The sequence below is a fragment of the Cetorhinus maximus genome, chromosome 20 (genome assembly GCF_964194155.1).
Source record: "Cetorhinus maximus chromosome 20, sCetMax3.hap1.1, whole genome shotgun sequence".
NCBI classification, from domain to species: domain Eukaryota; kingdom Metazoa; phylum Chordata; class Chondrichthyes; order Lamniformes; family Cetorhinidae; genus Cetorhinus; species Cetorhinus maximus.
The window spans coordinates 77,538,194-77,559,068 of record NC_135898.1 but is presented as its reverse complement, the minus strand read 5'-3'; the positions used below and the strand labels follow the sequence as shown (position 1 = coordinate 77,559,068).

The following is a 20,875-nucleotide window of genomic DNA, read 5'->3' as shown; positions in this document are numbered from 1 at the left end:
AATTTCCACCTGTAGGCTGTTGGCCACCCCTTTTAAAATTTTGAGTTTTCTGGCTTTCAGGCAAAAATTCTAATCCCAAGTGCTTTGCTAAATCTTCTAACTGTTCAAGGGACAGAACTTCTATACCTCGAAAGTAACTTCTCCAATTCTCCTGGAAAAGCACTGGCATCAAATGTGGACATTTTTACACTTGTAATAGTACAGACTCAAGAAAGCCTTTTTGCAGTTTTTAAAATTGGGTTTCGAAGGAATAATTTACATTCCCCACTCTAATTCATTTGTTTCATCTGTGGGCACAATCCCGGACAAGCCCCCAATTTGTTACGATTGGTCCCTGGGCGAGGCTCCCCCAATTTGTTATGCTCCTGGTGTGGCGGGGGGGGGGGGGGGGGGAGAGAGATGAACTGGCTCCCTTTCTTTACTCAACCCCCTCGGTTGGTCACAACAAGGTTAATTTAAGGTATCCCTCGTGGATGCCTTTTTCCAGTCCAATTTAACCAGGCTGTCTTGAGTCAAGGAAAGAGTGAGTTTATTAGTTACTAAACATGAGAGAGAAAAAAAAAACGCAACACACATGCACACAGGTCAGAAATGAGAAAATTGAACCCAAAAATAAAAGTTAAAGAGATACACGATCAGTCCTTTGGCTTGTCCCTGAGGAGTAGATGGTGAAATGTTGCGTTGATTGGGTTGATTCTGGTAACACTGACTTTAGCAGTTGATTTTGAGATTCTTGGTTCTGCAGGTTAGCTGGAAGGAGTTGTCCTGTTTCTTTTTTGACAGTGGCTCTGCTGACTTATGACATGCTTCGAGCAATCAGAGAAATACTTTGTTACCTACAAAGGTAGGGCTGCCCATTTGATATTCTTCAGCTGTGATCTTCACAGCACAGACACACACCAAAACACCAGGCTACTACACAGACTAGGGTTGCAGTTGGCTTTTTTAAACCCCTTTTCTTGTGTATTCCTGGAAGGAAAAAACAAACATGGCTTTCGCCCAGATCTGTTTATTTTTCAACTCAGTTCATGTTCACAGTCTGGGATAGAACTGAACAGGTGGTGGTTTCAGCTGAGATGGTAATCATATTCCATTATCTCCACAACCACAGGAGATTACAGTTCAGTTTGCATTGTATCTTTACCTTTGAAGTGCCTCTGTCTGAAGTAGACCGTGTCACACGCTGGATGTGACATTCCATTCTCTCTGGACTAGTTGGTCAAGTAATCCACAAAGTAATTTTCCAGCAAGCGGTTACCTTACAAGTCTTAGCCAGCTTTTTCTTATATCTCTTTTTTTTTTTAAATGTTTTACTTACAAGTTCAATATGTTCATAAGTAATTCTGGGATAGGATCCATGGTCATGACTTGCAATCTGTTACTCTTACATGTATGTGTATTTGAGTCACTCAGGTTCAAGTGTGACAGAAACTTGTATATATCCAGGCATGATGTCTGAATTGTAATGGACAAAACTCATGATAGACATCTGTATTATATGTTTTGCATTTAGCATTCACTCATTATTAGTCACTGTTACTTCCAACATCATGTCTTCGTTGCGCATGGGAGACTTTTAAATTAAATACGACTTTTCAAAATTATTGCTGCTAACTGTTCAGGTCACCTAATGTTAGGTACCATCAAGAGGACATGGAAGCAAAAGAGGACAGAGAGCAAGGAGAAAAGAGAGAGAGGTAAAAGGACAGGGCATAGACTAAAAACTAAACGATGGTAGTAGCCAACAAACTGTTGATTTCATCTTATGTGACATGAGAAATACATTGAAATGGATGCATTATATTAACTTTAATTTATACTTGTCAAAAAACCATTTTGTTTGAGAGTTTGAATTTGAAGAAAAAAAATTAAGGTAATCAGTATCTATAACCATGAAAAAGATGCAATGCAACACTGCCACCATATTAAGACTTCAGGTGTAGAATTATATAGTTAATATCTTCGACAATTATCACCCATGTTTAGTTTTACTAAATCTCTAACAAGTGCTTAACAGCTCCAACAAGTTTGAAATTGGCAGACATATTCTAAGTTTTCTTCCCAGCCGCGTAGCATGACATTTCTACTTGCGTTATCTCATGCTCACCTTCGATGAAGGGACTCTGAAAATTTAAGGCTTGCATAAATGAATTCCTTGAACTCCTTGTAGATCTCAGGTACTGACTGAGAAACTGGGAACCTCTTTGGAAAAGGTTGCTATGCAAAATTCAAAATATTTTATTAGAACAATTAAAAAAAGATAATATATTTTTGATTTTCTTTTAGGACTGCATGGTATCATACCTTATAAACATACATATATTCTCCTGGCCTTCTGATTCCTTATGGACTACTGTTACAGTACAAGAAGCCAAATAGTAGGTTTAAGATAATATGCCAGTTTTGACTAGCAGTCAAACTTACCTAAATACCTAATAGTTATCTTATAAATGAAAAACAGTGCTACAATATTACACTTTTATATGCAGGAAAATAGTACAAGACCTCACAGTTACAGATCTTTAAAATTACAGATAAGTGTAATGATCCCAGCTGATGTTAATACTGGACAAGTCAGGTCCCAGAGTGAAACCTGGCTTGGTAGATCCTAATTTTTTTTTATTTAGAAACTGTAGAGGTCAGTTACTGAACACCTTCAAGAGTCTGCCAGTATACTGTTAGCACAAAGAATAAAATGCTTATTAAACAAGAAAAAATGAACTATATTACACTAGACAAAAAGGTAGGAAAGATTTCAATACAGATATCAGAAAATGACTCAAACTCTCACTATTGCCTTTATCCCAACAACCCTTACAGACACAAAACCCCAGTGAAGATTTACCACTGTCTCAACACCAAGGTTTCTTGCTTGGGTTAGCTCAGTTTCAAGCACTTTTCTTCCGGCGGACTTCTGAACATTCACTAGATGCTTTTCTTCAACTGGTATCTCTCCCTGAGACACCCAAAAACTCAACTCACTATTACTTCAACTTCAGAGCAAACATGAGTTCCCTAGCAGGCTTGCAGGATTTATTAGAGCGATTAGACTTTCTGCCTGAACTCTCTGGTACACACACACACACACACACCTGACCACCCTTGTATTTCCATGTGTGTTTGTCTGGACCCCTGTCGCTAGGCAACAGCACAGTTTTTTTCCACTTTGTTCTTTTTAAACTTCAATAAACTACTAACCCCCCCTTGGTACCCCATCACTTCACTCCAAGAGTGGGAAACCTCATTAAAAATGCATATATACAAACAGGGCCCCAAGTTTCCTGACACCCAGCTCACAAAAGCCTCTAAATGAAACTAAAACCAGGTTTCACCTTTCTTAACACCCAAATTAAAAAATATAAATTAAACTTAAAGCTATACATTGTTTCAAACATGCGACTTCTGAAAAAAACCTACAACCAAACCACCCTGTTAAAGTGGGGCACTTTAAAAGGGAAATGTGAGGAACCAGAAAACAACACAAGGTTATTGACCAAATAATCAACAAGTAGCCAAACAAAGAAAAAGTTGAAACTAGCTAGGCCATATCACTGTGGAATATACCCAAGCTTCAGATCACCTTAGGTGAAGGATTATCATGAATTTGTTGAAATTAATCTTAGGATTTAATGTATATATGTGGAATAAATCCTACATAATTCAAAATACTCCACAGGCCCATTCAGAATAAAATTCTCATTTATTGGGCAAATATAATGCTAAAATGAGTGCTGTTGCTTTTGTTAACTATAACAGGTCCACTACAATGTCAATCAATTCTTAACAAAAGACAGAGGAGTTCTGGCCCTCTGTAACAGGATGCTCAGCTGGGTTAATCTCCTTTTCTTTCATTTCACCTAAAGATGCCTAACAAAGAGATAAAATTGAAAGAAAAAAATCTCACATAGTGCTGCTACTGCACCTTTTGCTACCAAAGCCAATTGTTTTGACAGTAAAAGGAGAACATCCCGTACCAATCTTCATCAATAGACTTAAAAATAACAATAGCACTAACTTTGGAAGATAGTGAAAGAGGGGTTGGAGGAGTTAATGTTTCCACTACATATTCTGTAGCCAATGACCTTATATTAGTGATCAAAGTTGGCAGAATCTTGTTTATAAACTGCCTGGCAACACTTTGGATCATCAGCTCCACAACGTTCAACCGACTTCTTGCAGGCTTGGCAAAATAGTTTCTGCAGTCTATTTCTTGAAATTGATCAACTCAACTATTTTAGCACCATATTCCCACGATGTTGTTATTTACAATGATTAAGTACAAAAATAAACTTAGAATTATCAGGAGATTATACCTCATGTGGTGTTAAACCAAGCAGTAAGATACTGCCCCCAGGAAGTTTCACAGCATTCCCCTCTGGAATCAGATTTAGTCCTCACCCAGAGCTTTACTGCAAATTCAACATTGCTGTGAAGCAGAAACTGCTTCTCAGTTTCACTAGTGTTGCAGTACAAACAAACCAGAATCAAATTTGGGTGATCTGCAAGATAAAACTAAATATTATAGCAAAGATGCCACTGACCTTTTCAAGCTCCAAGTCGTGAAATGGGAATCGGCTAATTATCATTCTGTATTCCTCTTCATTTGCTACAGGAATGGGACTGTAGTTGTCGGACTCAAAAATTTCCCTGTTAATACAGAACATAAGAAATAGGAGCAGAGTAGGCCATTCAGCCCTTTGTGCCCGTTCCACCATTCAATGAGATCGTGGCTGACTTCTACTTCAACACCATTATCCTGCATTATCCCTGTATCCCTTGGTGTTTTTAATATGTAGAAATCTATAGATCTCAGTCTTGAATATACTCAACAACTGAGCATTCACAGCCCTCTGGAGCAGAGAATTCCAAAGATTCACCATCCTACTAAAAAATAGATGAAATGACTCTGTGAAATAGCACCATATTCAGCCTAGTTAAACTCTAGACAGAGAGTATACACATTATTCTGATACTGCACTAATAATTACATTTGTAGCAAGCATTGCAGTGGTTTTGTTTTTTTTTAAACTCTAATGATTTATTTTAGGGAGTGGGGGATTTTTAAATTAAGTGATGGATGTTAGTGCTGGAATGCAGCACTTGTTATCTTTTGCATCCAGTGTTAGCATCAGAAAAGTAAAGTTCAGGTACAACATGAACCACATGATGAGTAAAGTTACTTCTACACTAGCCTGCAATGGACCCAAGCCCCAAACACACAAGAACAGCCTCTGCTATTTAATTTACTGCATGGGCATCCCCATGTACTCAATGGGCCATGCTACTCATTTTAAGTGTTAAACAAGTGCTTTTGTACTTATAGGTTTCTGCCAACTATGGACTGGTTTTGTATTGCTAAAAGTAATCTTGCTTAAGATGATTAAAGCCAAGAGAGAAGGAAAATTTCCACGTGCACCTGGCCGAGTTAACAATACTCATGTCCCTGGGTCAGAATGTTGTAGATTTGAGCCCTGTAAAAGATTTCACTTCACAGTTGCCCAAGTCTAGTTTTAAGCAAGTTTGCAAAGTTAAAGGTGGTAACTCTATCTGTATAATGACAGTCACTCTTTGTCAAACAGAAATACTTTGAGATTGAAATTGGATAAGTGAAGATAATGATAAATGGCAGTGTTTTGATATAAAAGTGACCAGAATATAATTTGTTTCATAAACAATACTAACCTAAACACTAACGCCCATTTCTTTAATAAGGTTTCATTGTACTGATCCCGGATTTCAAGCAATAGGTCGAAGAATCTGTTGACAGGAAATCCATAACCCTAGAAAAAAATTTTAAAATCAAGAACACACATGGACTATCCGAAGTGACAATAAAAATAATTCAGTCTGAAACAGAACAGCATGATCAATTCACAAAAGTTGATTAGAATTTAAGTTTTAGTGCAAAAATTAAACATTTGAAGAGTGACATTATGCAGGATTAGTGATGGCTGGGATTTGCAGAATAGTGGAGTTTCGAATGAGACTTTTTTTTGCTCTGGTTGGGTTGTAGCTGTAGCTGCATCTGCCTGAGCTCAAGCCAGTTTCTTAGCTTTTCACAATTCTTTTGAGCAGTAGTTGGGGGGAAACAAAGAGGCACGATTAATCCAATTTTCAATGACCTTCAGAACTATGGGAACAGAGACTATCTCATGGAATGTCTATGGCAATAATGGCTATAAGAAAAACACTTTTCCATCTGAATTGTTTAAATGCCTTGCAAACATGCTCCAAAGTACAACTCCTCCAAGTGAAAGCAACTAAACTGTGGAAATGTTGGGTGGGTCAGGCTTCAGTTCTCAAGAGTATAAATCTTCTAATTGTGCTCAGGAAACTTAAAATCCTGGAAACAGCTGAAAGATCTGAGGGCAGGTTCTGTCTGCAGTATCCTAACGAAAGGAAAGATCATTCTAGCCAAGTTGGTTGAGAGTGTGAAACCAATAATGACAAAAATAACAACCTCTAATGCCATTAGAAATAAATTAAGATAGCGATAATGTTTAAAATACATTAATTGGTGAATTTTTGGTCCAATTGTGGCTGTCAAAAAGGAATTGGGGGTCAGTGGTTGTATGGCAGATGATAACTAAAATGAGGGATTATTCATTTTTCCTCCATTCATTTCTCTCAATTTTTCTGCCAACACCTATCCTCCTCACAATTATAATGCTAGAATGTTGCAAATTGCTGTGGTCACAGAAGTGGCAATTTGGAAAACAATCTTAAAACTGAAAGCAAATCTAGTAAGGTGGAAGATGGAAGGAAGAAATATATCTTAAATGAAGGAAAGAGTGAAAAGTTGGCAGGGAAGCTAGACTTCCTCCTCCTGTCCATTAAAGTATTATGTAGATTGAAAAAGTGATGTCTTATATTTTAGCTCAAATATTTCACAGGTGAAGGCTCCGTGCTGCGAGCAGATTGTTGCCAAGTTGCACAAATATGCTTCTGGCAAATGGATAAAGGTATGGAGGCAGCCAACTTTTTTTAAAATCCTGGCCCAGGGGCACTTAAATCAACTGAGAGATCTTCATTTATTTTCTCTCTGCCTAAGATCAGTTAATAGAACACAATTCTGGAATTGAACCAGAGCCTTCCTGGTCTAGACCCAGCACCATATTTCACAATACATTTACTTATTCAGCCATCTAGAAAGCTGGAATTATTTTATTCCCCAACACTAAAACTGATGTATCATTCGGTCCCAGATTCTATGTTCCACAGGCAGACTAAATTTGATCAGTTTAATTAACTTAATAATAATTATTATTGAGAAAAAACGTGAAGGCCAAGACCATTTTAGCTCAATTGTACACACCCAACATTAAAAGTCTTTCCAAGTACAATCAAACAATGGAAAGCAAACAGTTCCGACATCTTTACCAGCACGCCCATAAAAACAAAGCAGTATTTATACATAGATTGTTTAATTCCTCCCAAGATTTGAATATTATTTCATATCTTGGATGGTCTTAAAACATCTCTCCCACTCCTGGACAGGTTACAAGATAAATGCGTTGCTTAATAAGCTCCACTAACTTCCCACCCCCTTTCTGGCTGTATTTTCACCTCTAGCCCCAACATCTTTTTTGTCTCTTTTCACTGCAGTCTTCCTTGTCTCTATTTTATCAATAGTATGATGGTTATTGCTGATCATTACTCCCATTCCTACTAAGCTTCAAATAGGAGAGCCTGTAGGCACTTCCTCCACTGTCATGGTTTTGAAAACAAGACTTAGCGGAATGCCACTTAATCTGACATTCTTTAACATTAAAACTGGGAAACACCTCACTTATTTTGTGTTTACACCCTCCTAAGTCTACAGGCTTGAGACCTTTTCCTTCAAAACTTCTTGATTTATTTACCATAATATTTTCAGATTTTGATTACAATACAATTTAAGACATTAGATGTAGACAACTACTATATGAACCAACACCTACTTGCAAAGTATCAGCATAAACCACGATTAGATTCTTCAACTCCAAAACAAGGTCAGGATCAGTGCAATAGGACTAGAAGTACAAGGTTAAAAGGCACATTAATATTTTCTGTAGAAAATATGACTGTGTTCTCCCACAGAGAACAGGAATACAATAATATTCGTTTTAATATCTAGAGGCTGTTATTCTCAATTACCATCTGCAAATTACTTAACAGGATAATACATTCCTATATCATATCACTACAGTTTTTTCTTAATCAACCATAGATGATTATTTGATAAATCTGCAGCGATATCACAATGATTAATCATTCCCAGAAGTGAATGACTTCATGTAAGAATAGCAGCATGTTAGTCAACAAATACCATGTCACTTGACACTGGTGAGAGTGTGAAAAAAATAGGATTATTTCACAAATTCAGCAATCGATACAAAAATAAAATAGACAGATGGGAGCTACACAATAATGGATGGCAGTTACACAAAAGGTTATAAACTCATTTCAAGGTTCAAATGATTTTCAAATTTACATTATCGACATCCAGTGAAGTGACTAACTTCTATACATTGGGGCTTCATTACTTCTATACATTCTATAGATTTTCTTCTCATACTTTCCTAGTTTCAACAGCATCAAAAATTTCCAGCTGAGTACTTTCTTCATAGGTATTTCATTCAAATCCAGAACAGAGGCAAACAATGCTCTGCGCAACGTGGTAGTCAGCCAAAGGGTCTTGCACCCAAATTGCATATCGAGGTGTCTCTTCTATTTACATCATTTGTTTTTTATTTTAGGATTATAGGTGAAATCTGCAGTCACCAAGACAGTTAGATGTAGGGTAGGAGGTGGGTTATGTGGAGTGTAAACTAGTTGGGCCAAATGACCTGTTTTTTTATGTTGTAAATTCTATGCAATTTTTAATTGCAATTTATACAACACGAGTAAAACACCCAGTTAATTTGATTTAAAATTCTTAAGTTATCAGCCACTACACAATTCATGTTAACTTCTATAGTTTATGGACTATATAACGTTCTGACTGTATTGCAAATATCTTACTTTGGTGCATAAGGAAAACACTGCCTCACTCATGGGGTGTATTTTGAAAATAGTGCATTTAGAATGATAATTAGGAACTATTTCCTGGTGCTGCTTTCAATACTGAACTATTCAATCTGATCTAATGAAGAGGTCAGTTGAGACTAATGAGGACAGATTGCAACAATAACAGCAGATTAACTCTACATATCCTAAACTCCCGGACTAAAAGCATGTTTGGAAGGCTAGTCAGTTGCAAATCACTTAAGGATTATGCAAATAGCCTACGGCTGTGGCTCAAAGCCCAATTCTACTGAGATAAACAAAAGCTTGGCAGGTCTTCTCCCAAATTTAAGTAACTTTTAATTACAAAAAAAAGTCAAAGAAGGGAGGTGTAACCATTCATCACTTTGGCACATACCTGTCAATGAACACGAGGCACTTGTCCCTTGATAGAGTGCTATCAATAGCAGACACACAGCCCTCCTATAGTTGACAGCAATCTCAAATATGAAAGAGGCAGCCTCCGGACTACCAACGGCAAAAATATCTAGATTTTTGTAGCTCTCATGATGTGATGTCAGAATTCTCCTGCTCAGTTCACTAAATGCGTGAAGCAAGTCCTTTAAATTTTTTCACTTGCATCATGGCACAAGCATGTATGACACACACAAACCCCTTCCACATAATTTCCAGATACAACTAAACCCATGTTTAAATGTTCCACTTCAATGTACGGAACCCCCAAATTTCATCTTAGACACATGTTGGCTTATTTTCGTCAAATGGATTTAAAATCTTCAGATAAACTGCCTTTCTGCAGAGGCTTTGTACATATGCAGCTATGAAAATCACTGATACGTTCAAGTCTACATTGAAAAATATCCAACAGATCTGAATTTGGTGCACCATCACAAACGAAACAAGTGAGAAGGTCAGTACCTCAACTTGCATGCCTCTCCTTCTACACTGACATAATGCAAAAGTGCTTATTTTGTTCATAAATGTTAAAAAAAAATTGCAATCTGACAACTTACTGAATGGGTTCTTAAGACAGCAATAATTTTTGAAAGTGCCATGTTCCACAGCTCATCAGTAAATGCTCTGGTCACCAACCCTTGTGTTGCATGTAATATGTGATCTTCCACCACAAAAAATCTAAAATTGAAAAACAAATTTAAATATTAAAAAGCACAGTACCACACTACAGAAGTAAAAACTGCACATTTGCAATGTGTAAACTTTTTCTATGTAGTTTTATACTTGTATATTTTATGTAATTTATAAACATGACAGTATTTAAGTAGATTATTGGAGGTTAGTTCAGTCTTATTGAAAAATTGCTTTAAGAATGGTCTCTATTTGCATGTGAGCCTATTAGCACGCAGAAAATGTTCTACATATGCAGCATTTGTAAAGAAAGCAAGATGATAAAATATGCCTTAATATAGTGCCTTTCATGACCTTGGGAGTTCCAAAGCACTTTACAGGCAATGAAGTACTTTTTGAAGGTAGGCACCATTAGAATTTAGGGAAATGCCTTATCCAATTTGTGCACAGCAAGGTCCCATAAACAGCAACAAGATAATGATCAGATGGTCTGTTTCAGGGATGTTGATTCAGGGATAAATATTGGGCAGTACAACGGGGAGAACTCTTCTACTCTTCAACAGTATCATGGAATCTTTTACATCCAACTGACAGATTAGGGCCTTGGTTTAACATATTGCTCAAAAGACGCACCTCCATCACGACACACTCCCTCAGTAGTGCTCTGAAGTGTCAGCCTGCTCTATGGAATCAAGCTTCTGGTATGGGAATTGAGTGTATAACTGAAAAGGTGAGAGTGCTACCACTGAGCAGTTCTGCTACACCAGCTTCCGCCTTTACTGTAAAAATGACCCTTGTTAAACTGAGGTGTGCTTGCAACAGCAGCTTTTAATCAACTTTAGAACAAGCACGCACACAAACTGCAAAACATCACCACTTTTTGAGACACTCTTCCCCAACAAAAGCGTGCTGCTAAGCCTTCAACAGAACACAAGGACTTACCCAACAATCTGGTTAAAATATTTTCTGTAGCCTTCAACAGTTTCATGCTTGTATGAAAGGGGGAGAAAAAAGAAATTTAATAGGTGATCATAAAGATATCAACCACATGATAACATGCAACTCTTAACAATCATTGTGAACAATACCATGCTTGACTGTGGCTGCAATACCAATCCTGCTTGCTTCCTTCGTTGTTTTCTGTAATAGTTCTCGAAGGTTTCTCGATCACCCTATAGCAAAAACATATTGGAAATTCAAAACAGTTCAAACCATTTCAAAACAAGAAAGAAAGTTTCACTATCTTTATCTACAATAGTTTCTATTGTTAAATTAAGAACATTTTTCCATTAATCTGTTGTTAGCTTTTGTGAAAAAAGGCACCAATAAAATGTTGGGATTGCTTCCAGTTAAAAATTACAATTTTTAAAAAACATTTCTCTGCAGGTTGCCTAGTATATTAGGCCAAGTGAATAGCCTAATAAATTGTCTAGAACATTAGAACCTCATTACACCAAACTCAAGTCTACTAAAACTGAATTTAGTGAAGTTCTCCCATATTTCTGCAAACAATACTGTGTTCATATTTTGCCAGTATGTTTATTACACCAGTAATGCCACTGGGTTTGAGCATTTCAGTTCAATGATGTATCTGTTTTCAACATTGAACCTGATTGAATTTTTTGATGACTTGGCTAAAGTAGTGGAAAGGAGAATGTTTATAATTGTTAGTAATATGGACTTTCAGAGGGTGCTTGGTAAAGTTCCTCATAAGAGACTTGTAACTAAAAGTTGAAATTCTTGGAATCGCGGGCAAATTATTGAACTGGTTAGGAAATTGGCTGAATGGTAGGAGATAGAGTAGGGAAGTTGGGCAGGTGCTCTAATTGGCAGGATCTGAGTGGTGGTGTCCCTCAAGGATCTATTTTGGGGCCTCAGCTATTCACTGTATTCATTAATGACTTTGATGATGCTCAAAAAAAAACACATCCAATTTTCCAATAGCACAAAGAAAAGCGGCATTATAAGCAGATGGAAGCATAATCTATTAATATCTCTGCAATTTTAAGTGATTGAAATTTATTTGCCACAATTATTCCCAATGTTGCCAAATGTAAGGCCATCCACTTTAGACCTAAAAAGGATAGAACAGGGTATTTCTACATGGTGAAAATGTAGAAACAGTGGCTGTTCAAAAAGACTTGAGGGTCCAGGTAGATTGATCATTAAAATATCTTGAACAGGTACAGAAAATAATAAAAATGGCTAATGGAATGGAATTTATATTTAAAAGGCTAGAATACAGGGGTGAGAGGTCATGATTCAACTATATAAGGTCCTCGTTAGACCACATCTGGGAGACTGAGTGCTGGGTGCCACACCTTAGGAAGGATATATTGGCCTTGGAGAGATCCAGGGCTAAGGAGCATAGTTGAAGTTAGAGCCAGACCTTACAGGAGTAAAATTAGGAAACATTTCTAAATATTAAGGGTGGTAGAAGTTCGGAACTTTCTCCTGCAAATGGCAATTGATGCTAGATCAACTGCCAATTTTAACTCTGAACTTGACAGATTGTTATCCATATAGGGTTAGGTTTCAGGTCAGTCATGATCTCAATGAATGGCAGGAATGGAAGAACAGGCTTGAAGGGTTAAATGATCTGTTCTTATTCCTATGTTCTCTCACTGGTAATAGCTCTCCTGAGTGAATAGCATTGGACTGTCAGCTGAAAATCTGTAGAGTGCAAGTTTTAAATACTCAGCCTAGTTGAGTCATAACACACTTATTAGGATCCTGTGTATGTCATAGGATCTCAAATACGGCCTACCACCTCAAGCGGTTGCTCAAGTTGGTTAGCGGTAGGCTTCTGGGAAGATGGTTATGGTCCACATCATTGCTGGGATTGGTGCACTAAGTCATCTCTTATTAATTTCAAAGCGTTACCAACCCATTTCTGATACATTTGTATCAAATCTCCCTTTAGTCTCCTCTCTTACAAGGAGAGTAAACCTGGTTTCTCTGGTCTCTCCAGGTAACTTAAACTTCGTTTAGTGATTAACTCAATAGCACCCGTTTTCGATCTGACTGCAAGCAGCAAGAACAGCCTCCCCGTCCTGTGTGTCCAATGTTAAAACATGCCTCTCTTTCAACAGAGCTCCACCTCGGCCCCTGTCCCTATGACAACCCGGTCACCTGGGCCTGTTTCTAGGCACAGCTAATAGGAGATCACATTCCCCCTCACTAAATTACTCCATTTTACCTTGAAGTAAAGAATACAGTTTGAACCATAACCATCTTTTAATGGCTAGCGGTCATAGCAATCTCAAAGTTTCCCACTGCCAACAGATCCTCTGATAGCAGTCAGAACCAACTTTTGCTATCTAAGACCAGGGTACCAAGACTAATTGCAGTGCCCTTTACCTTTACCCTGACTGAGATCAACCAATCTAGAAAGGATTGCAGATCAATCCTGAAATCTTCCTGATATATGCATTTTTGAAGTGCTTAGCTCAAATGAATGCTAATTCATAAACAAAGTCTAAGCAAATCGGAATCATGAAATGGATTACATGGAATGCCTTGGTATATCGGTTTATTGGACTGAGGTGCTTGAGGTATTTGATCATTGACTAAGAGAAGCACTCTTGTAGAAACCATCTGTCTGCTTGAAACTATTTGTTGTAAAGTACTCTTAGTCATCCTTTCCATGAATGCAACACAGTTTTATTGCTAGCTGAACAAAGCAGCTTAGCATTATATGTTTTGATTTTACTGTGGAGGTTACTGCCAGGTCAGAGCTGTTTTAGCCTATTACTTAATTCTTTAAGAACCTGGTATTAATGGTGCAGGGATAATAGGCTTTTCAACTAATAAAAGTAAGTGCAGTACGGCCATTTTAGATGTACTTATGTTTTAAAAAGCCAAAGAACTGCTTCCCATTAAGCAAAATATTTGCATTTTTATAAAAAAAACTAATAGTTTGGGATTTGGAAATATAATTGACATAGTGTGTTGTGACAGCCATACATGCAAAACACAAAGTATTGTAGGTTATAATTTTGAAGGCAGGTTATGGGTGGTAAAACCTTGTTCGTCAGTCACTACATGTCTAAAGATTTTATGTTGCAATAGCTGTATGAAAATGGCATTGACAAATAACATACATCACAAAATATAGTCAGAGCCAAACAAAATAAGAATCCAAAATTCACCAAACTGACCTCAACATTTCAACTTTTCATGCAGGTAGTACATATAATACAGGATGAAGTCCATACTAACAACAAAACATGACCTTGCTGTGTCATGCACATCATAGGCAGAGAAGCTTCATTCAGTAAGGGGCAAGCGTCACCACCCAAGAGCTAAGGTTGCCATCTGAAAAATTTCTGTTCATCACTGAAGGCGACAAGGTGATTCAGTGCCAGTCATTCAAAGCAGTTAACATGAGGAGTTCAGGAAACCATTCATCCTTAGTTCCTTGGTATTTTCTCTCAAACTTGGATTCTAAATGCATTTCCCAATGTCCAAAAATAAACTAAGATCAAATTCAGCTCAAATTCCAACTACTTGATGCAATGAAATAGAAACCAGACAGGTATAAGAAGCAGTTTATGCAAGTAAGTAACAGACCAAATGAAACTCTGAATGGTTGATCATTTCCCATCTCATGTGTCATTGCCTCCCCACCCACCACCTCTACAGATTTATTTACAGTAAATGCCTGCCATTCACAATCTCTTTCGCAAATTCATTTACCTGCGTGAAAGGGTTTGTACACCTGGTCGCATATCGTGGCCCAAATTTTGGCCCATTCGCAGTATTGGTCCCAAAAGACCTTCAGAAATTGGGAAGATTTATATTGAAGTTCATACCTGTTTATCATCTTCACAGGAGTGCAAATGAGGGAAAGAGCCTAAAAGTAAGGGTTTGACTTCCTAGATGGTCAGTGGAAGAATTTGAAAACACAATACTATATTGATATGGTCAGTGGAAGAATTTGAAAACACAATACTATATTGATTGAGTGGCTGGGGGGGGGGGGGGGGGGGGGGGCGGTGAAATCAGCTGGTGAACTACTTCATAGATTAATGATTTGCAGGTTTTAATTTTTTGAAACAGAAACACAGATTTGTTTGGGTGAAAGGTTTACCTTTCATCAAGCTTCTTTATGAAGTGTGAATAAGCTCAAAGCCAAGCTGCTAAACTACATGCTAGCACCTCGGAACAACTACATGCTGGGTAAAGTTGAGACTAATTGCATGTTGTGGTGATAGGGTTTTTGTTTATGATGACTGAATTCAAGGACACACTTTTTTTTTTTACTTTGGCTTTGTGGGGTTGTGAATTTGAGGGATGTCACTGCTCAGGAGAGATAGGTAAAGAGTTGGACAGATTTCCACATCTGGAACAGCAAAGCTCAGAAGTGCAGCAGGCAAGCAATTTTGCGATGGTCAGAACCTATCTGATTCACTCCCATTATAAAGCATGCTCGCTGTACGTGATTTCACGGGAACGGAACCCCCTGCGAACTGCAGGGCTTTACTGCACTTAAAAGTAGTAGTCAAGATCCTGAAGGCCTAGCAGCCTTATCCACACAAGTCAGGAAGATCCCAGGTTCAATTTCTTATTTCTGCTGAACTGACTGATCTTGACTGATTCAGTGTAACTATGCTCCGTCTAAGAATCAACACATTCAAGTGTCAGTTTAATGCACTGTGGGAATGAGGTATTCTCCAACAGTACATCATCCCTCACTTACAATTTTAAATATCACTAGGCCAACATTAGTCCTGTGCTCAAAAGATGAGTGTACAGGGTCCCCAGGTGTTGCCATGATAAACCCAGGCCAGGTTCCTACTCTCTAACACAGAGAACCTTGCGCATCCAGAGCAACGGCCAGTCTGGTACAGATGCCCACCCCAACCCGATACAGACCCCCACCCCTCTCTTTTGCTGATTGCTGCATTTTACATATAGAAAATAGTTTTCTATAGAAATTAAACCCTGAGCTACATTTGCACTCCACGTTGATACAACCAAGATACCTTTGAAAACAGAACAAAGTTTCACTTACCAGTTTCCTGCCTGCCTGCTCCTGTCCACAGGCTGGGCTTTGCAGTGGGAAGCAGAGAGAAGCCAAGCACACAGTCACCACCAGGTGTTATCTTAAACATTAACTAGGATTTTTATAACCCTTCCCCTACCCAATACTGCACAGCCACGGCCGGGCGAAACAGACCTTCTCTCCATTGGCTGCTACCCATGAAGACATTCTCAGTACAAAGAGCTCCCCCGGGCCTGCTCCCAAACTCATTACTGGCAGGAACCTTAAGGCTCTCTCCTCCTGGCTTTGGCAGTGTTGGAGGCAGCAGTGGCGGAGGAGCTGCCAGAAGTCTCGCTCCCAGCCCCCACTCTGGATTTCGGGCCACTTCTTTTCTCTTACTCAAATGCTTATCTTCAATGTTACGGAAGATGTTGAACTGGTCGTCAAGCATCTTATTGAAGCAATCAGTCTCCTGCATGGCAGCAGCAGGACCAGCCAGAATAACTGTTCCAACTCCTCCAATCATAGGTTCCTGTCCTTACTGCTCCTCCAATCATAGATTCTGTCACTGGAAAAGCAGCAAGAATCTGTAATTGGAGGAGCAGCTCCTCTCAATTTTGGTCTTTCCCATGCTTGCCAATCCTCCAATCATAGCTCTGCATTACTTCCCCATTCTACTGACACTTGGACTTTCAATTGTTAGCCCTATTTGGGCTACAGAGGAGATGGCCATTGGAGACATATTTGGAATGGCAGAAAATTCTCATCCCTGAAGGTATTTTTGCAAACTGAAACTTTTGGCAGGTCACATTAATATTCTGGTGCTTTTTTCTCATGCCTTGTGACAAGTACTGTCTCCGTAAGCAAACCAGTGCTTCCTATGAAGTAAAGCATTATTTTATGGGTAAAAGAGTCTGGAAGATAGCATGTTCAGGGAGAACAGTGAACACCTCATGCTGCTGATAAGCTCACTGAATATTGCAAGGGAACACCTTTACCGTGATCTCTGATTGGTTAGAGCACAGGAGGTAGCAACTCAGCTAAACCAAGGCCCCTGCTTTTTCACTGTAGCCCGACAAATATTCTCTCTTCAGTTAATTATCTAATACCTTTTTGAAAGCCATAACTGAATTTGCCTCCTCCACACTCTCAGGCAGTGCATTCCAGATACTAACCACTCGCTGTGTGTAAAAAAAAATTTCCTTTTAGGCAAAACGCACGCTTTATTAAAAGGACAACTTTTAAGAAAATTTCTGACTCTTCCTGGTGTGCAGGCAAAGGGGGAATGGGTTACTGCCTTTGGTTCTTTCACCATTCACCTTAAAATCGGTGTCCTTGGTTCACAACCTTTCCACCAGTGGGAAGTTTCTCCCTATCAATACTGTCCAGGCCCCTCTGATTTTGAGCGCCTCTATCAAATCCCCCCTCAACCTTCTCTTTAGCCACAGCTTCTCCAATCTATGCACGTAACTGAAGTCCCTCATCCCTGGAACCATTCTCATAAATCTTTTTTTCACCCTCTCTAATGTCTTCACATCTTTCCTAAAGGGTGTTGCCAAAATTGGACACAATACTTCAGTTGAGATCAAACGAGTGTTTTATAAAGGTTCTTCCTTGCTTTTGTACACTATTCATAAAGCCCAACATTTTGTATGCTTTATTAAACACATTCTTAACCTGCCCTGCCACCTTCAACAATTTTTGCACATTTATTTGCAGGTCTGTCTGCCCCTGAACCCCCTTTAGAATTGTATCCTTTATTTTATATTGCCCCTTCTCATTCTTCCTACCAGAATGTATCACTTCACACTGCTCTGCTTTAAATTACATCTGCCATGGGTCTGCCCATTCCAGCCTGTTTATGTCTCTTAAATCTGTAACAACCTTCCTCACAGTTCACATTATTTCCAACTTTTTGTCATCTAAGTGTAGGTCATTAATATAGATCAAGAAAAGTAATGGTCTTAATACCGACCTTTGGGGGATGCTAATATATACTATCTTCCAAGCTGAAAATCAAGCATTCACCACTGCTCTGTTTCTCTTCACTCAGCCAACTTTGTATTCACTGCCCTTTTTATTCCACGATCTTCAACTTTGTTGACAAGCCTGTTATATAGCACTTTATCAAAGGCTTTTTGGAAGTCCATGTACATTACATCAAATGCATTCCTGTCAACTCTCTGTTATCTCCTCAAAATACTCAATCAAATCAATTTAAACACAGTTTGCCTTTTACAAATCCGTGCTGGTTTTCCTTAATTAATCCACACATGTCCAAGTGACTGTTAATTTTGTCCTGGATTACCGCTTTTAAAAGCTTTCCACCTTCGAGGTTAAACTGGCTGGCCTGTAGTTGCTGAACTTATCCTTTTTGAATAAGGGTGTAACATTTGCAATTCTCCAGTCATCTGGCACCACTCCTGTACCCGAGAAAGATTGGGAGTTTCTGGCCAGTGCTTTCACAGTTTCCACCCTTGCTTCTCCCAGTATCATCAGATACCTTCTCATCTGGTCCTGGTGACTTATCAACTTTTAAATACAGCCAGCCTTTCTAATGCCTCCTCTTATCAATTTTTAGCCCATGCAGTGTCCCAAATACCTATTTCGCTATGGCTTTGGCAGCATCTTCTTTCTTGGTAACGATGGATGCAATGTCATCATTTAGTACCTCAGCCACGCCCTCTGCCTCCATGCATAAATTTCCTTTTGGTCTTTAACCAGTCCCACACTCCCTATGCTGCTCTTATTTCATTTTTCACTTCTGCTCTGAGCTATGTTCAAGCTGGTTCTCACCTGTAATATCAACCTGACTCTGTCATGTGTGCACTCTTTTTCTGCTTCATCTCGCTCTCTATCGTCACCCTGGGAGCTCTGGTTTTGTTTGTCCTACCTTTCCCCCCTCATGGAAATGTACCTTGACTGTACATGAACTCTCCTCTTTAAAGCCAGCGCATTGTTCCATTTTGCCTGCCAATCTTTGATTCCAATTTATTTGGGCCAGGTCTGTTCTTGCCCCATTAAAATTGGCCCTCCCCAAATAATTATTTTTACTCTGGATTGCTCCTTGTCCTTTTCCCTAGTACCCATAAGGTTTAGGTTAACTATGATCACTGTCCCCTAAATGCTCTCCTACTGACACTTGATCCTCATTCCCCATAACCAAATCCAGCAATGCCTCCTTCCTCATTAAGCCAGATACATATTGATCTAGTAAATTCTCCTGAGCACACCTCAGAAACTCTTCCCCCCGCCTGCCTCTTTGCATAATTATGATCCCAGTCTATATTAGGTAATTAAAGTCCCCCATTATCACTATGTAGTTTCTGCACCATTCTAAAATTTCTGTGCAAATTTGCTCCTGTATCTTTCCCACTAGTTGGTAGCCTATAAAATACACCGAGAAGTGTAAAGGTTCCTCTTGTTGCTTAGCTCTAACCAAATAGATTCTGTCCTTGCCCCTCCAAGACATCCTCTCTCCTGCACTGTAATATTTTTCTTAATCAATACTGCCACCCTTCCTCCTTTCTTTCCTGAACAGCTTGTATCCAGGAATATTTAGTGCCAAGTCCTGCCCTTTTTTGAGCCAGGTCTCTCTTCTCCATAACATCTTATGCCAATGTGGCTATTTGTACCTGCAGCACATTTCATGCATTCACATGCATACACTGAAAACCCAATTTAGACCTTATTGCATTCTCTCTTACTCTGACCCCACCTTATTATTTCTTACTCGAGTGCAACCTGTCTCTCCCAATTCTTTGTATACATTGTTTTTCCTCAACTGACTTCCTGGTTCCCACCCTCCTGCCAAACAGCTCTCTCAAATCTATCATGCAGGACCTTATCCCTCTTTCGACAATCTCATTGGCAATGATATGGATCATTTCTGCTAGCTGTTAACCCTCCCTTTTCAGTGCTTTGCAGCCGGTGATACCCTTGACCCTGGAACCAGGAAGGCAACGTACCTTCCTGGATTCATATCTGTCTGATCCTAATCCCCCAATACTAATGCTTTAAATATCTTCCTCCCCCGCCCACCCCATACACCTGAGCTAGCCGAGGTGCTGTGCACTTGACTCTGGCTGCACTCCCCAGAGGGACCATCACTCTCACCAGTATCCAGAACTGAATACCAGTTAGAAAGCTGGATGCACTCCAGCACTACCTGCCTAGTCTGTCTTGGCTGCCTGGCAGTATCCATTCCCTCTCTGCCTGCACACCAAGGAACAGTCAGAAATTTCTTTAATAGGTATCCTTTTAATAAAGCATGCGTTTTTCCTAAAAGGCACTTGAACCCCCTTTCCTGTAGTTTATAAGCCAACTTTCATTCTTTTTACAAGAGGATGGTCAAACCATGGCTTTTTAATAAATGAATGGAGGGCAAATACTCTGCTGCAAAATTGAATTTATGATAGTACTAAGCCAGTCTTTTGATTATTAAAGTCCCAGGTTTTATCCTTGCACTTCTGGTATCTTCAGATGTTACTGGAGAGATTTGATGGAAAAGGGCTGATGACAGACAGCCTCTGAAGTTTCTTCAGAGATTAAAAGTAGAAGTACTTAGCCGATTCCATTCACAACATCTTATTTTAAGGGTTCACCTTCCTGAGAAACAGAAGGCGCCAGCTAGACCAGGTGTCTGTACTTAAGGTATTCTTCACTACTTCACACCTACATCAGCAAATTAACCGTTTCATGATGCTAAAACTAAATCACTTTAGTGAAACAGAAAAGAAAGTTTGGACAAAGCTTCTCCAGGCTGTCAATTGGGACGCCACATATCAATCCTGAATT

General features: G+C 39.0%; 1 protein-coding gene across 8 annotated transcripts in view; it reads right to left on the bottom strand.

The window, feature by feature from the left end:
- LOC144694481 (exocyst complex component 6-like) overlaps window positions 1-20,875 on the bottom strand; it is a 187,181-nt gene that overhangs the window by 101,325 nt on the left and 64,981 nt on the right. For all 8 annotated transcript variants that reach the window (XR_013579762.1, XR_013579763.1, XM_078564955.1 and 5 more), the window contains exons 9-15: window positions 11,181-11,264; window positions 11,035-11,081; window positions 10,020-10,140; window positions 7,941-8,012; window positions 5,683-5,780; window positions 4,542-4,647; window positions 2,108-2,217 (exon numbers count right to left, since the gene is read on the bottom strand). Coding sequence is in view for 6 of the 8 variants with exons in the window: in XM_078564955.1 (XP_078421081.1) it covers window positions 2,108-2,217; window positions 4,542-4,647; window positions 5,683-5,780; window positions 7,941-8,012; window positions 10,020-10,140; window positions 11,035-11,081; window positions 11,181-11,264 (638 nt within the window). In the remaining 2 variants the exon portion in view is untranslated. The remainder of the gene's footprint in view (window positions 1-2,107; window positions 2,218-4,541; window positions 4,648-5,682; window positions 5,781-7,940; window positions 8,013-10,019; window positions 10,141-11,034; window positions 11,082-11,180; window positions 11,265-20,875) is intronic.